General features: G+C 41.6%; 1 protein-coding gene across 1 annotated transcript in view; it reads right to left on the bottom strand.

The window, feature by feature from the left end:
• The window catches only part of LOC124796221 (CAR1 transcription factor-like), a 49691-nt gene that overhangs the window by 20090 nt on the left and 11450 nt on the right, over positions 1–18151 (bottom strand). Inside the window, exon 2 of the mRNA XM_047260312.1 lies at positions 13379–13807. Coding sequence (XP_047116268.1) covers positions 13379–13807 — 429 coding nt within the window. The remainder of the gene's footprint in view (positions 1–13378; positions 13808–18151) is intronic.

Below are 18151 nucleotides of genomic sequence, written 5' to 3' on the forward strand. Positions count from 1 at the left end.
TATCTGTACATTTATGTTTGACATGTTGTTTTCTATTGCTCTTTTCATAATGTGTACACAACACTTCTTTCAAAATGGCATTCATTGATAAGAAGTCATTGATATGTGCATCTCTCCTCTGGAGTGGTACGTACAAGCACAGTCTGTGAACATGGTGCCCAGTGAACACAGTCAAAAGTTTTTTAAATTTTTTTCCCTATATGCCATGAATGTGGATTTCTTTTCGTAACTATGGCTTCTGAGATTGGTTATAGCCTCAGTACATCATTGTCCATGATAAAATACGCAAATTTACCCTCAATTGCAGCCACAATTTAAGACCATGTCACTAAAGTGAACATAAAGTACTTGAAAGATGTTTTCCTCTCTGTGTGTACAATAGTATCCAGTGCAGAACCACAGCGGCTGCGGACACCCGAGGCTGGAACCAGTACTGGGTCTGAGGACATACGTGCAGTGAAGTCACCTGGTGAGTAAGAGTAAATTTACACGTAATTGCAGCCTTAACTAAAGCAGTACATAAAGTACTTAAAAGACGTTTTACTCTCTGTGTGTACAATAGTAGGCAGTGCAGAACCACAGCGGCTGCGGTCACCAGAGGCTGGACCCAGTACTGCAGGTGCAGCGAAGTCACCTGGTGAGTAAGAGCCCACTGTGGGAGGCTTACATTCCTGCTCTGTACAGTAGAGACTCAAATGTATCTGGACACCTATTAGTGGACATTAAGATTTTGTGTTCTCCTTTATGAGGACCTGAACTCTTCTGGGGACACATTGACCTTTTTGAAATCTCTGTGGGTGGATGCCAGCCCATTCTTCCTTACTAGCTGATACCAGACAAGGTAGAAATATTGGACACAAGGTATAGAGTGAAAATGCCATTTATAACTAATCCCTAAGACGATCCATTGCTTTCAGGTTGGAACATCGGCAGGCAAACCTTCTTCAGGAATGCCACTGGTTATAAGCCTTTGCCTAACAATGCTGATCCATGAGAGGTACAAGTGTTGAGCTGATCAAATCGGTCATTATCTGTGAACTGTTCCCCTGCTGTGTATAGTACACAATAATGTCAAATATGTACTTACCCTTCTGCATTTATCATATCCTGAAGTACAATAAGGGGAGAACAAGTTAAAGAGGAGAAATTGCATATTGTTACACTGCCTGCTCTGCACTGCATTGTTGGCAGTAGAGGTAATGGCGGATAATGTTCACTTAGTAGTCACCACATCCAAATTCTTCCGTCAGATACCCACGGAGTATAGCACTGTTTGTCACTCCAAATCTCGTTTCCACTTATCCACTCACCAGCAGTCATAGGTTTTTATGCTACAGTCAGTGTGACTTTATGTTGAACAGAAATGTTGTTTCCAGAAGCTGCTCAGCCATTCTAACCAGTTTTTCTAACTCCCTGTACACAGCCATTTCCTTAGCGGGCTCCTAGCTGCACTTCAAAACTGAAGAGTGACTGCAGCATCTAACTGCAAGCTGGTTTTTACTATTTCCTACCACAATGATAGAAGCACTTGTCCATCAGCATACTGTGTGTGCCTGGACTTCATGTAGCATTGGTTGTTCCTTCACATTTTCACTTAACTGTCAAATCACTGACAGCTGACTTGGGCAAGTTTGGAAGGGCTGAAATGCATCCCTGTGTTAATTATTCAGGTGTAATGCAAAGAAAAGTCCATGTTCAGTGTACTCAGATCCCTGCCTGATGAATTCTGCTTACAAAACAGTATTACCTGCCACTTCCTATAATATATATGACGGCAGTATCTGTTCCCGAAAGAACAATTACCATGGATGACCATGCAGCTTTTCTAGAAATGAAATAATTAAATGGACACCCTAGCTGCAAACAGGTGGTGATGTACTTCATTGGGGACATGTTGAAAATGTGTGGCCCAACCGGGACTCGTTCCCGGGATCGTCTGTTTACATGGCAGACGCTCTATCCATCTGAGCCACTGCGGGCACAGAGGATAGTGCGTCTGCAGGGACTTATCCCTTGCACACTCCCTGTGAGATCCACATTCCCAACATGTCCACCCCACTACTTTCGTAGTGTGCCTAACAGATGTTTGCCGATCGTACTCATTACTTGTGGCAGATTAATCTACCAAGTCCCGTACGAGTTTGGGCATAACGTGTGCGTTCGCACAAGAAGGTCAATGGCCGGGAAGCCGTATTTTAACTATATATGACGGTAGTATCTGTTCCCGAAAGAACAATTACTGTGGATCACCCTGCAGCTTTGCTAGAAATGAAATGATAATTAAATGGATGGAGCGTCTGCCATGTAAGCAGGAGATCCCGGGTTCGAGTCCCGGTTGGGGCACACATTTTCACCATTTCCCCAATGAAGTACATCACCGCCTGTTTGCAGCTAGGGTGTCCATTTAATTATCATTTCACTTCCTATAATAGTAGCTCCACCTCTCATTGAATTAAAGTGCTCAGTTGCCCGTTACATAAGGTGCCCAGGTATTTTGATTGGATAGTGGGTTTATAGTTCTTATCTATGTGATTTCTGCAACCCCTTGGTCAGTCCACCATACACAATTGAATTAGAATCCAGAAATCATAATATATTTCATTATATTTATGTTTTTGAATATTGAGGACTTTGATTTGGGGCGAGTATTTACTGACTTACAGAAATACAAAGTTTGCCTCTATAGCTGTGGAAATATGTGTGCTGAGAATTACTGGGAGGGAAAAGGAAACAGAAAAATGGACAGGGAACAGGCAGGATTAGGAGACGTAGTGTGGAGGTAGTGGAGATGAGTGATACATGTAGTGATGGAGTGAGTGACAGATAGGATAAGACAATTACATGCTCGTATCCTAGGGAGGTGAGTGGGGGGAACATTGAGGTGACAGTCTGGTGAGAGGCATTGAGTGGATATCAGGCTACATGGACTTCAAGCTGCAATGCCTGTAGCTTGAGACCAGAATACCAGGAGAAGCCAGGGAAGAGGCTTAATCAAACAGTGGGACTCCAATGAATGAATGATGTGAGTAGAAGAAACTGAGGATGATTTATATTTCAAAACTGAACATTTTTGTACAACCTATTAGGGTAGTAACTTAAATGGAAATATTGGGGTGTGAATGTAGTTTATAAATGGTCATAGCTGATGCGTTCAGCACTACCATAAGTTATTTTCAGGGGCTCCCTTAACCTTTCTGTGGTCAATCAGACATAAAGGTCCTGCCAAAATGTTTGTTTCAGAATCTGCACAACCATAGAAATGTCACATTTCATTGTGTACTGTGATCTTTTGTTCAGTTTATGTACAATTAGAACCCAGAAGCTGACAGGTGATGCTAGAATGTGTTTTTTCTTTGTTGGTACAGAAGTGAGTACAGTATGTTTTGTAGAAGGAGCTTCCTATCTTTGGCTTAATTGTGGATGGCAAAGACAGTGTAGATATTATTTATCTTTGTTACATTATTTGCTAGGTATATACTATTTGACATCTATTTTCACTGATAACTCATTCTTGAAGAAAACTGATGTCTGTGTCTTGTAACTAAAATTAATGCATGTCTTTATTAATGAAAATCATATCAAAATCATGACTGTAGTTGGAAATCTACCACCAGAAATGTACAGATACTGTTCTTTTGATGTACTGTTTTTCTTCTTTCTCATGAGATAGTGTACTGGAGAAATTTGTTTTCTTTTCCTTATTTTGTCTTGAATGTCTCAGTAGTTTCTTGGAATTAATTGTTTACAATTATTTATGGAGCTGTCTTTTGAATAATGGGTAGGGTGGTTATGAAGAATACAGTCAGCAGAAATAAGGTTTCTATGGTCTACTTTATAACATATGAAAGCTGATCACCTCTAAAATGAAGGTGCTGGGAGTGTATAGTAGAGTGGAAACAACTGAAGCATGTGGGATGAATGTGTCAATGCTTTTGGAGAGAATGGCTGATACTACAGTATCACTTCCTGTTCACTAGATTTGTCTCTGGTGCCAGTACCTTTGTTCATAAAATATTTCCCATCAAGACTTTCACTATAGTTTGATCCCAGACCAATCTGTTCGTCTTTCTGCCTCACCTCTCTACAGGGAGTCCAGCTGGGAGCTGCCTTGCCCCATCTGCCACCCACACTCATGGTCATATGTCCCACCTAATGTGGATGATCCATGCACAAGGAGAGAGATGTGCTCAGGTAGCCATGAACAATAGAACTTCATTGCAACACAGAAGGCACATGATAATGTTGGGCAAGTGAAACAGCTTCCTAGTGCAAGCAACATAAAAATACTCCTGATATGCTGTAAGGCTGTCACTAATATGAGCTAAGCTGAGCACTGCAAGCTGCACTGATGATGTCCTAGATTCCAATGTTGCTGTGCTCAGAGGAAAAGTTTTGACTGTAACAGCAGCCAAAAGTATGAACTGTCATCCCCATGGAGGAGATGGCAATGCCATCCATGAGGCACACACCTGGAAGAAAAATACAGAAACTGGGCCAAGACATCAGTAAGGAGGGATGATGATGTGGAATGGTGCAGGCAGAAAGATACCAGGATGAAAGAAAGAAGTGGCACAAGGCATTTGAACACGGAGCAAAACCATTCAAACACTATGCAGAAGCACTTGAACACAGAGATGAAGGCTACCTAATGGATCACAAGACACTGGTAGAAAGCTTCCAGAGACAAAAAAGGAATTATAAAAGCACAAGAAGAGAGATGTTCCTGAGTGGACAAGAGGAAGAGTGTTTCATTGCGGGACAGATGGTACATGCCAACATGAAGCAAATGAAACAACTTTGTGATGAAGGCAAGGTAGAGTATGCCCTGATGCATGAAAAGATTGCCACTAATATGAAAACTATTCATGAAGCTTCCAGTTGAGCACTCTGTAACAACTGACGAACACTGCTGTAGGTTGCACTGGCAATGCCAATATTGTGGGCTGCATTCTTATTAATATAGTCATGCATTCCATCGTAGATAGTTGATGTCGAGTCTGGAACTTGGGTTGGCTGGTGAGCCACTGTACATTCTCCTACAAAGGCTATGTAGTGGAGAAATACTGTTAAGTTGTCCAGTGTCACATGGCTCCAGGTTGGAAACCATGCAGTGGCTGTCATTGGCAAGATCCGCTGTACTGAGGGTGAGTTTCAGTTTCAAGCCTGTTAAGATGCCAGCAACTGACATACCTCTGTTGTGTGGCATAAGGCAGGATTGTAAAGCACCAGCCAGATGCTACACCACCCACTTCTACCTCATTCCAATTATGTCTCCTAATCCATCCTGTTCCCATACGCATCAGATTTTCTTTCTGTCTCACCTCCACAAAAAATCCACCTGAGAAATAATCTGCCTCACCTGCCACTCATTCTCCTCACTACTTGTACCCATGTGTAAGTAAAGAAAGGAGTGTTACATTGAATGTGTTTGATGTGGCATTATTACTGCACAAACAGCAAAAATGTGGTAAGTGATAAACATTTTTGCTATTACTTTCTGTGGGGTATCTGTGAGAGAAATTCATGATAATTTAAAATAATTGGTGAAGTTTTCTGCAAAACACTAAGTGCTCTCATTGCCAAATACTGGATGAATATAATGTCAGTACATGAATGCAATTAGTGAAGGTGCATAAACAAGCTTACACACAGTTCCTAAATGTTAAACATGAAACAGTGTGTTAACTGTGTAACATAAGATTGTATGTTTTATAAAGCAGATAAGTACAGGATCTTAAATTTTAAAATTTGAGCAATTTTTATGTGAAATGATGACAATAAACATTTATTTGTCCCTGCCAGTCTTCAGATAGCAAGCATGCAACTGGAATAAAGTTCTGGCTTTCTGGAACTCGGTAATATTGATGGTTGTTTATAATTGAGTAGATTAGATGCTCAATTATACACTGATCCGTAGGTTTTCTAAAAGATAGAAACAATTGATTCTGTTCTTTATCAGGTCATGTTGAAACACACTTAGTTTATCACTAGTTTGCTTTACTTGTGCAGATAAGGTATTTTTTATGTTAAAACGAAAATTCTTTTTTTGTCAATCAGGCCCTGCTGAGGAGAAAGGCACGCGTCCCATCGCTCAGGTGAGTGAAAGTAGTGGATGCACGTATGAGACTGGCAGAGCAAGTGTGATTTTCACCAGTAGCACATAAAGTTTGGTTCTGTGGCATGTAATAAACTTCACACTGCTTCCTGTCCTCCTCCCTGGGTGAGGACATATTTCATCAGCTCAGGGCTTGGAACCGTTAAAATACTTCCTCCTATTCTGAGCTACTTTGCACACTACCCACTTGCTTAATCAAATAAACACCTTTATTAATATCCTGTTCATCTCCATTTCAGTCTCATTGCGTCTCCCATGGCAGTCTGTTACCTGACATCACAAACTTTGCAACTTCTTTAGCACTGTTAACTGAAATGCTATCTCAAGTCTAAATTACCTGCTAAATGACCCAAAAAAAATATCTCAAAGACCACTCATATACTGGCTCTTAATTTAAAACAAGTAACTCTCTTTAATTATTAATGTCAAGTCATGTGTCATTGGTCAGTGTACAGAATCTTACTGACAGCTCAACTTCATCTTCGTTCTCCTGATGTAATGGCAGTTGTCATGATGCTGACAGTTCTAGGGGGAAGGCACATTGCTGAACAAGAATGAGACAGCAAGGAATAAACCCATGGACTGGTTGTTTGTGTTGCCATCATCATTTGTGAAAGTGGCATGGCTGGACCATGTAAAAGTTGGGAATTCCTGTGGATGCTGATAACCATGCCATTGAGTGCCCCGTAACCAGGTATCATCATCATCATGATAGAATAAAACACTGAAATCATAATGAACTGTGAAGAACGATAAACTAATTATCGTTATCCCACCCTGCAGATATGCTGCATCAGTCTCCACTAGATTTTGTGTGTTTTGGTTGGAGGGTGTTACTAGAGGAGGACAAAATGCATGCGTTTTAACTCACACAGGCTGGCGTGAGGTCTGGAACAGGACAAGGAAATTAGAATTTAGAAAAATGGACTTAGCTGGTGGAATACTTAACTTTAATCCATTAATGATGAACGTCTGTCTTGATGGTACATGATTCACAATATCAATAGTAACTGATAAGGGCGCCTTGCTAGGTCGTAGCAAATGAAGTAGCTGAAGGCTATGCTAAAATATCGTCTCGGCAAATGAGAGCGTATTTTGTCAGTGAACCATCACTACAAAGACGGTTGTACAGCTGGGGTGAGTGCTAGGAAGTCTCTCTAGACCTGCCATGTGGTGGCCCTTGGTCTGCAATCACTGATAGTGGCGACACGCGGGTTCGACATATACTACCGGACCGTGGCCGATTTAAAGGCTACCACCTAGCAAGTGTGGTGTCTGACGGTGACACCACATTATGCACAACAGAGAAGGGTATAAAAGTTTAAAGCCACCATTTGAATTAAAAAAAAAAAAAAAAAAACACTTTGTGGTGGTGACCATTGTTCATCGGTACTATAGACATTGTGAGATGTACGCCTTTACCAAAGCGATGTGTTACACCATAGTTGATACTCTTTAAACATGACAATAAAAATTCCTCAAAATCGACACTTACCACTTACTGTTGTCTAAAATGCTTGCTGATTGCAGTTGGGAACTGAGATTTCCCCATTTTTGAGCAAATATCACAAACACAAATGACAGGTACTCGCAATCGCAAACACGTTTCAAAGTACCTTTCTAGAATGATATCAGACTCATTCTCCTCCATACATTCATGGCCTGTCAAACTTCCTAAACTCTTCTGAAAATACTTTCCTGCTTGTGAAATAACTACCAAGTGAACTACTTTGAGAGGTATACTTGTCATAGTGTTTGTTATGTTTGACAAATGTTGATTAGTAATTCAATAAAACTACCTTAGTGTACTTAAGCACGTGCATCACAAATTGTGCAGTGTGATTTCAAAGTAACTGTTTAGTTACTTTTGTTGTTAGGGAATTGCTTTCAGTAATATTAATATAGGTCTCTGGTACATTAAACAGAATCGAATGATCATTCTTGTGATCTTTCAGATCTTGCATTGACTTACTTGCCAGCTCCCATGACCATGGCAAACAGTCCTTTATCCAGTAAGTGGTTTCTTTTTCATACATCTTGTTGTTTAGGACCAATATGTGGCACAAATCTTAAAGGTCATGGAATGTGTCAGATAAAATAAAATGTTTAAGAAACCAAAAAAGAGGAGCCATAAGTTTATGTAAATGCAATCAAGAATGTAACACAGGAATGGCCGCTGAGGTGCCACCTCTCCATTTCTTCCCTCCTCCTCTTTCCTAATCATGACATTATTCCAATGGAATACTGGTGGCCTTCAATCCAAAAAGATGACATGCGGCTGCTCTTGGAATCGCATCCTCTGCTAGTTCTGTGCCTGCAGGAAACAAAATTGCTTCCTCAAGACTGATTTGAGCTTTTGTATTTCTTCCCAGTCTGCTTTGACTCCCTCTCTCCAAAGATGGCATTCCATATCGTAGGAGGAGAGAGGGGAGTCATGCTGCTCATATGAAACGACGTTCAAAGTCAACCCTGCAACCTGACTACCCAGCTTGAAGCTATTCCTGTCTGCATTTTACTTCCTCTCCTGAACTTTTGCATATGTACTGTTTACATCCCTCAGTCATTCGGTGTCATGGACACTCTACATCCAGCTTACTGGCCAACTCCCTCACCCCTTTCTGCTGCTCGTTGACTGTAATGCACACCATTCCCTTTGGAAATCTCCCAGAACCTGACAGAGAGGTGCCCTCTAGGCTGAACTTCTCAGTCACCTTAACCTCATTTGCCTTATCGTGGGAGTACTGATCTTCCTTTTATACTACATGCACTCCTACCCATATCTGGAAATCTCCTGCACTGCCCAATTTGCCCATCATCTCATCACTGTGTCTAGTACGTACTCGAGCAACCATTTACCATTTGCTATCCATTTTCTGACTCCTACCCCACATATATGCACACCGAAATGGCAACTTTCTAGGGATGACTGGAGATTTACTGTTCCCTGGCACCCTTTGAGTGACATAATTTCTTCAGTTGTGATGACCAGGTAGAATATCTTACAAATGCCATCATTACCACCACACAATATTCCATTCTCGCACTTCATCTTTACTGTGCCATGTCCCAGTGCCTTGATTGACTGAGCTGTGTTGTGACTCAACTCACATGCAGAGATGTGTTCTCCATGTTTTTAACCATCATTCTATGATGGCAAACTGCATTCATTATGAACAGTTGCATGCACAGTGTCGTTGCACCCTTCAGGATAGCAAAAATCTAACTAGATTTCCTTAAGTAGTTCTTCTAACAGTTCCACTACCTCAATTGTTGTATGGGCCCTGCAGGACCAAGATCCATTGGGCTGCTATTCTGCGGAGATTTCAAGCTCCACCCACTATCATTCTGCCTTCCTCCACCAGAAACAAGTGGAGGAGGCTTGGGTAGTACCCTTATTTTGGCAGATTAGCGAGTGCTACAAGCTGCCTTTAGTATGATTGGGCGAGAACTTGCTCTCACTTCATATCGATCCTCCAACACAGTGCTGGATGATGTTTGCATTCAGATGTTGCTAAACCTTTCTTTTGTGGGCAAGCACTTGCTCTTTCTTATGTACAACTGCATCTGGGCAGAGGGCACCGTTTGCCAGATGCCAGCATAGAGACACTGTCATTCCCATACCCATACCCAAGCCCAGTAAGAAAAATACCTTCCTTTTAGTTACTGCCCCGTTTCTCCCACAAGCTGTGTTTGCAAACTGATGAAACATGTAATTCATGCCTGGCTGGTATAGTGACTAGTGTGGCAATTCACTGACCACTGTACCGTGCGGATTTTGAGCAGGCCGTCCTGCAGCTGACCATCTCATCACTTTGTCAACGTGTGTCGCGAATGGTTTTCTGTGGATATATCCGACACTGGCAGTGTTTTTAAATTTGCAGAAAGCCTAAAACACCTTCTGAAGGATGGGTATTCTTGATCTCTCTACATGTGGCACTTCTGAGGCCACATGCCCCATGTCCTTCAGGTATTTTTAAAGTATTGATTTTTCAAGGAATGTTGGTACTGCCTTGTCAGACACCTTCACCAGGAAGTTGGTGTGCCTCAGGGTACTGTTTTGAGTGTGACCCTCTTTGCTATTGCCTTTAACTTTATTATGTCCTGTCTCCTGTAGGTCATCTCCAGCAGTCTACTGTTGCCCACCCCTACCCTGTTACCCTCCCACACCCTGTCCCAGCATCCTCCTTACCCCCACATGATTGCCTGTTTCGTCATGTGCAACTGCTCGCAGCCTGGCTTCAGCTGCCAGAGAGTGTGATCACGTGTGTGAGAGTTGCATTTGCGTGAGTATGTGAGTGTATGTTATCTATATATAACAGAGGCCTTGTTCACTGAGAGCTCACTTTCTTACAGTTTTTTTTTTTGTCATGCCTGTGTGCCTTCCATGGTATTGTTAAATTCATTTCTGAAGAATTGTGATGGCTCGAGGCATTGAGGTGCTGGGATAGGGGTCAGGTCAGTGTACACTCATCAGCAAACAAACAATTGTGCCTTATTAGACAAAAGCCAGGAAAGATCAGACCATTTGGCAATAGTGCCGTAAAAACCAGACCAGGGATTGATCTCGGGGAGATGAGTGTCATTGGTGTGGTAAATGTGAGGTGTCTGATACTGACTCAGTATTCGTGTATGCCCCATATGCTAGTGATCGCTTACTTAACTGCATAGGTTATGGACCTGACTCTCAGAAGGTTCAAATCACTGACATATGCACTCTCTTAGCCTTAGTATATTAATTGGCATTCAGGTTCTAAGTGCTCACTGTCTACCATTCAAGCAGCTAAGAATGGAAGACCAGTATTACCAACAAGTTTTTTGTATTCCACTGCCACTCATATTCTTCATTTTGCAGCTTGAAAATATATCTCTGCATGTTTTGGAATGAAGGTTAAGGCCTCAAAATTACCTGCTCTTCCCAAATCCATTCTCCATGGTGAAATGATAGAAGCATTGCACGGTAACCTGAAGGTGCAGAGTTCAAAGCTACACATTTCCATTTTTTAATTGTTTTTGCAAATTCACTAGAAAGAGAGAGACAGATTTTTTGGACATTTATGCAAATAATGGAATTGTGTGTCTGAGTAATTAAATAGCTGCTCTTGTTGCGTATGGGCTTCACTCTGTTTCAGATACATTTATTAAAGTACCGGTAGATAAAGTCATGAAAGTTATAATGTTTTATGATAGAGAAAATAACCAACAACAAAAGCAACTTTTGAAGAGCTCTTCTTAAAAGACAGAATGAAACATGAAACCTTTAACAGTTCATGATAAGAAATGTTACACACTACTACAACCACACTTAATACTTACCATCCTTAAATGTTTAAAGCAGAGGTTAAAATTTCCCAGAGTACTTTGACAAAGAGTGAACAAATAATGATGTACTTGTGCACCTACACACAGCCATTAAAGCTCTAATGAATGGGCAGGCAGCATTATTAAATTAGTTATCAACATTACTGGGTCAGCTATTTGTCAGAGAATATTAACTATAATCTATTACATATATTATGAACTACCAGAAAAAAAAATGCCAACAATTAAAAGCTTCCAGATGCATTTGAACTCGGATGCTGGCATCTTAAGTACTCACTTATGTGCCTTTACTGGTGTAGATGTAGAATTGGTGCCAAATTTGATATAGCTATTTGAACACGAACCAGACCTCATGGTAAAGAATAGAAACAGTAAAACTAATGATTCACAGTATCATCCAGTTGCAGGCCTAGGTAAGCCAAGTGTTGCAACAAAACATTTGATCATATTCCATCAGATCTCATCTGTCACATGTGCCAAAGTATAACTTCACTTTCCATTACAATGCTTGTGTATATTCCAGCACAATATCAACATTGTGAAGTGCACTTCCACAAACATTTCTACAGCAAAAAGAGAGAAAATTTCTTCCCTGGGTCTACAATACTATTCAGGTTTTCATCACACGATGTTTGTCTTGTATGGGAGTCCTAGTGTACTGCATATCGTGCTCGAAAAAGGGAACAGGGAGAAGGGGAAGATAAAGAAGATGATGGCGAGGTGAGTTGCAGTCTTGTGTTAAACCATCATAGCAGCAATAGTTGCAGGCACAGATCAGCGTGATTTCCCTAAATTGCTCCAGGCAAATGCCGAGATGGTTCCTTTGAAAGGGCACGGCCGACTTCCTTTCCCATCCTTCCCTAAACCGATGAGACCGATGACCTCGCAGTTTGGTCTCTTCCCTCTACAGCCCAGCCAGCACAGATCAGTGGAAGATGTCATGGAAGGTCTTAGAACATCACTGAGACCCTAATTACAAGTAACAGACATAAGAAATAAATGAATACACCTTTGGTTGTTGTTACCCATGCCCTGGCTCCAACTCAAACCATTAATGTTTGCTTGACTGTGATATTCCTGTGGTGCTGCTTGTGAGTGGATGACTGTAACTGAGGTATTGTCAGAGGTGTTAGTCATCAGAAATGGCATATTAGTCCAATGCTGATTTCTCTCTTGTCATGCTGATAAATGGCAAAAATGTTTAAGGAAATTTTGTTCAAATATGTGGCCTGTCCCCAGTGTAAGCTGTGCAGGGTTCAGCAAACGTCTGCAGTATGCAGATGATTTGGGTTTCCATCCAAGCTTGTCACATATCTGGCAGAGTCGTGCATTTCTATGTATCCTGTGTTGACATGACAAATATTATGGGGTAGTAACGTGCATTTTTAAAGCTATACAAATTCACTCCAAGGGCGACTATGGGAATGGAAGTTGCCTGAGTATTGGGAACTTTGGATGAAATATCAACCTGTGTGATTGATGAATCTTTGGAATGGCAGAAGTCTACCCCTACTGTAAACAGAATTTTAAAGAATTTTGTTGAAGGAGGCACTATCAGCAGAATGCCTGGCTCAAGATAATGAGCACACAGCAGGATAACACATAGCTTGCCTGTAAGAGCCAACTAATCCCTCCCCTAGATACAAAGCAGTTGTAGTGAGTGACCAACTTCCCAGTTCCAATGATGCAGTTCACTGAGGGCCAAGGAAAGCTGTACTGCACGCACAATGATCCACTATAAAACAGGAACTCAGTGAGGAAATGTGTTACACTGGCTGGCAGCCACAGAGCTCCATCTGAATGCAATGTGGAAAAATGTACTTTTCACAGATAAGTTGTCTTACCAAGGCCAAACAGTAGTTTAGCAGCCGCGAGGGTCCAGACATAATGGGGAATAAGTGGTGACAACAGGTAGTACTAGCCGATTGTCAGTTTCCTGGGGGCGTTGGTTTCCCCGTTGGGGGCGTTGGTTTCCCCGTTGGGGGCGTTGGTTTCCCCGTTGGGGGCGTTGGTTTCCCCGTTGGGGGCGTTGGTTTCCCCGTTGGGGGCGTTGGTTTCCCCGTTGGGGGCGTTGGTTTCCCCGTTGGGGGCGTTGGTTTCCCCGTTGGGGGCGTTGGTTTCCCCGTTGGGGGCGTTGGTTTCCCCGTTGGGGGCGTTGGTTTCCCCGTTGGGGGCGTTGGTTTCCCCGTTGGGGGCGTTGGTTTCCCCGTTGGGGGCGTTGGTTTCCCCGTTGGGGGCGTTGGTTTCCCCGTTGGGGGCGTTGGTTTCCCCGTTGGGGGCGTTGGTTTCCCCGTTGGGGGCGTTGGTTTCCCCGTTGGGGGCGTTGGTTTCCCCGTTGGGGGCGTTGGTTTCCCCGTTGGGGGCGTCGGATTTCTGTGAGAGGAGCAGGAATGCTTCCTCAGTAGCAGGCCGTATGCCCACATTTTGAAGAAAGTGGTGCTGCATTTAGTGTGAATGCTATATTGTGGAGGGGATCTCATGCTACAGGAAGAATATTCACTTGTGTATAGGTCTGCTCATTCAACTGCAGCTGTCCAACATAGACATTAATGTAATGGACTTGCTGTGAGAGACTGCTCACATGAACACAATGGAAATTATGTGTGTGTAAGTAGCACGAACACACAGAGAACTGGCTGTGAAACACACCATTTATAGCTGATGCTCTTTTGGACTGCTTTTTTTGAAGCCTCAGTGGGGTTGCCTCTTCTGACAAATGGGTCCAATGCCTCACAGATTCAGTGCCAGGGTGCATGACTGAAGTCAGAAATAATGGGGCATTCTGGATAAAATGTTATGGACTGAGAACATTTTACTTTCTTTCCTTGTTCTGCTGTGCAGTGTTCTGTCAGTGAGAGCCAGCACAAAATCTCTTGGTGACGGAAAAATATCAAAGATGAGAGAAGGAAATTTGAGCTAGTTCTAGTTGGCATTATCCTTGTACCTGAAATAAATTTTTTTAATTTAATATTTTGAGTATTACATTCTCTTTACTTGCTCTCTGCCTACATACATGAAATGAATAAATCAAGAGTGCCCCTTTTTAGGGCTATTTTTTGTTATGTCAAATTCATCTCTCTCCCACTCTATTGCCACCCATCGGACTCAGCCAAAAATGTGCAAAATATATCCTCTCTCTCTCTCTCTCTCTCTCTCTCTCTCTCTCTCTCTCTCTCTCTCTCTCTCTCTCTCTCTCTCTCTCTCTCTCTCGCACAGGCAAATTAGAAATTGGAAAGTCTCTCATGACCAAATAAGAAAACAGGGCAGTAGGATAATTTGTAGTTTCTAAATGGTGTATATATATAGAAATTGGTCTGTATGTTGCATTTATTTGATGGAGTACATGTGTTTCCTCATGCTGTATGTAGAATAAGAAACAATATGCCATTTAATTTCTGTTGGACAAAACGTGTTTATTTCTTGTCTGAATCCTGAGCTACAGCAATGAACTTTGTCCAGAGATTGTTCTTCCTTCATGTAATTGAGGAAAAATGCAACTGTGGACACTGCATCATGTAATTTCCCCATGCATCCTCCACAGCCTGACTAAACACAGCTTTGTTAGAGGCCATCTGATCTCGACTGTCGGTCATTTGTCCTAATCAGTGCTACCTAACAATAGCAAGACCGTGCACTCAATTTGCTTACTAAATCACAATCTGTCTTACATCACTGCACCCTTCAGTAAGAGTGATAGATTTGGTGAGTGGGAAGTAACTATACTGCCACTCATCTCAGACACTTCATACTTGCAGAACTGCAGTGCGAAAGGAGGGAGGTAGGGTGGGTGGGAGGGAGGTAGGAGGGAAGTCAGTATGGGACTGATGTAGCAGAAAATCAGTTTGTAAAGTAAGCACCACTTGGTATTAGGCTCATACTCATGCAGTTTATGGACTGCAGTTGTTCTTGTTGTTGTTACTGTTATTGTCAGTCCGAATGGGATTTGATGCAGTTCTCCACTCTGGTCTACCTTGTGCAAGCATCCTTGGCTCTCGGTAACCATTATTAAATTCATTATCATGTGTTTAAATCTGGTAGGAGGCATACAGTAATGATTGTAACACAGTACCACATGGAATGACTTCAGTGCAGTCACTGCCACCAACTTCTGTACAAATAACTGGTCAGAGAATTCTGTACTGCCTTCACAGAGTGAATAAAAGTACTTGTTTCTCATGAGGTACTGCAGTGCTGGAAGTTAAGCCGCATCCTGTTAGCAACTGACACAAGCTTAGTGGACCAAAATCCATTTAGTTCACTTTCAGAGACTAATTCCAGACCACTACTGTAGCTCCTCAATGAGCTATGGACATTTGTGGACGTGTTTAGTCAGATGTTTTTACCTATTTTCCACTTTTTGTTTCCATTTTAATTTCTTGTATTTCCTTTGTTTTGACTGCCATTGGGACCCTAGTTGTTGGGCTGCCCCAGTCCAATTATGCTCCTGCTCAAGTCACTACTGGACAAAAAATTCTTATTTGCAGTTTCCTCTCTATTGGATGTGTTCACATTAGTCACATTATGTTGCTGCTGTCATATCAGCTTCCATCCCTGTTAGCCATGACCACAGAGATATGCATGGCCAAAATACAAAGTTGCCTTCAAAATTGTCCACAGCAACTGCTCTAACAGCTTCCCAATTAAATGCTCGAATATACCAAAATGGGATAATGATGCATTGCCTGTAGTTCTGTCAAACTGTGCTCTTACAGATTACTTTAAAGACTTCAGTTTTGAAATTTCCTTTCCCCTCCAAGTGATGTAGGACTTGCCTTATGCGTGTCAAGGAATCCAAATTTACATTGCAGTTGGATTTTGTGTAAATGTTACATTAGTTTCTTGTAAAAGTTGTAACAGCAGTCCCTGACAGGAATGCCTCATGTTAAGTCACCAGTACTGAGTACCACACTTGTTGATGATAGTTTTGTTGTTTAAGCTGTGTATCCAAATTGGCATATAGTTCCTCTAGTTGCTGGATATAAAATTTTCCAATTGTTTAAACTCCCACACCTTTATGCTGGTTCTTCATGCAGTCATTGTTGCTCTCTGCAGTGTTACTATGAATATGTGCTAGGCTGTTACAGTATTTGTGATTTATGATGCCGTATATCATTGCTACCAATGTCACATAGTACACTTCAAGACACCTACACTATCTTCTTTGTAAATTAGATATACTTTTCTGCATATCACCTTAACACTGTCCACAGTATGAAGTGGCTTCCACCTAGTCATTCACTATGAAACACACAAGTCTCACTTCTTCTGTGTGTGCAGATACAAATCAGTGAGGCTGATACACTGATGCCAGTTGCCACTGATGCATTTTTACGGGAGAATGCCATCAATAGCGATTTGGATGCCTACAGTGCTATATTTCAATCACATTGCAGTCTGCTGTAGCAGTGTGAACAACAAGAGCTATTCAGTGTAGTTTGGGGGCTAACTGAGCATGTGCTAATCAACACAAAATACATAATTCACATAGAAAATAACTATCCAAACCCTAACCAACAATGTGCCTTGAACAAACTGCTTGCATCTGTAAGAAGCTCCCTAACAGGGTAGTGTGACTCAATTGAAATGAAAACTTATGTGCTGGCCACGCATGTTAAGTATGTGTGGGCATACCCTCAACACATTAAACTTCCTTACCTCTGGGGCAGCTATTAGCATGTTGGAATCCAAAATATGAACTTTGATGAAGAATTACTCTAACACAACAACACTCTGGAACAGGTTAGTACACCCCTAAATAGACAAAGCTCATAAAATCATAATGTATTGTTGAGGCCAGTGTCCTCCATTTTTGTAGGTATGCAGTCATTACAGTACTTGCAGATAGTTTAAAGTGTTTCGATCAGGATTCTGGGTATTCATGTGGCCTTTATGGCTTCCAATCAACATCACACTACTAATACAAAAGAAAGTGAGTCACATAGTTGTAAGCTGCCACAACTCTGCTACACTACATGGCATGTCATTTGCAACGTGTGCCACGTGAACTGCTGTGGCTCAACACTTTGGGATCTGCTGGTTCTCAGTAACTTGAAATCCAATGGAGACACTATCAGAATTGTACATGACGTAATTTCTCTATCTCCTAACTGTGACAGTCTGTAATTTTATAATGGTCTGTTATTCCTTTCCCCTTTCATGAGGGGTGTTCATTCCAGCAAACTAAGCTGTACCATTATTTCGGTGACTGGCAGTGTCCTTACACCAGCCTCCAAACACCAATGTTGCCTTGCTTTTTGCGGGCACCTTTGTCTTCCTCTGTGACAGTGGCTGTATATGGCAGCTGTAATGAATTCAGACAATTAAAATTAAAATATTTCGTGGTTCTTCACTTGGATCATTATGCAGTTTTCATCAATCTCACTTTTATAAAATTTCTCATGTATGTACTTGCCACAGCACCTGATTCGTAATCTCCATCACTATTTTAGTGTAGCAACTTCTTGACATTAAAATGAGCATGTGCAGTGAGAAGACAACCACTGCCACATATCAAGATGTTTGATTTACACTCAAATTCTGTTGATGTAAAGTTATTCAGCTTCTTAATATTTTTGCAGATGCCGCAGAAGTTGAGGATGGAGGAACTGTTAGCAGGTGAGATATTTGCTTCCTTCAGTAGCTTAATTACACATTAAAGTTATGACTTTAATATTTTATTATGTGGTACTTTATTTTTCATCTTTTTCTTTGACATTA

This window comes from Schistocerca piceifrons, chromosome 4 (assembly GCF_021461385.2).
Source record: "Schistocerca piceifrons isolate TAMUIC-IGC-003096 chromosome 4, iqSchPice1.1, whole genome shotgun sequence".
Lineage (NCBI taxonomy): Eukaryota > Metazoa > Arthropoda > Insecta > Orthoptera > Acrididae > Schistocerca > Schistocerca piceifrons.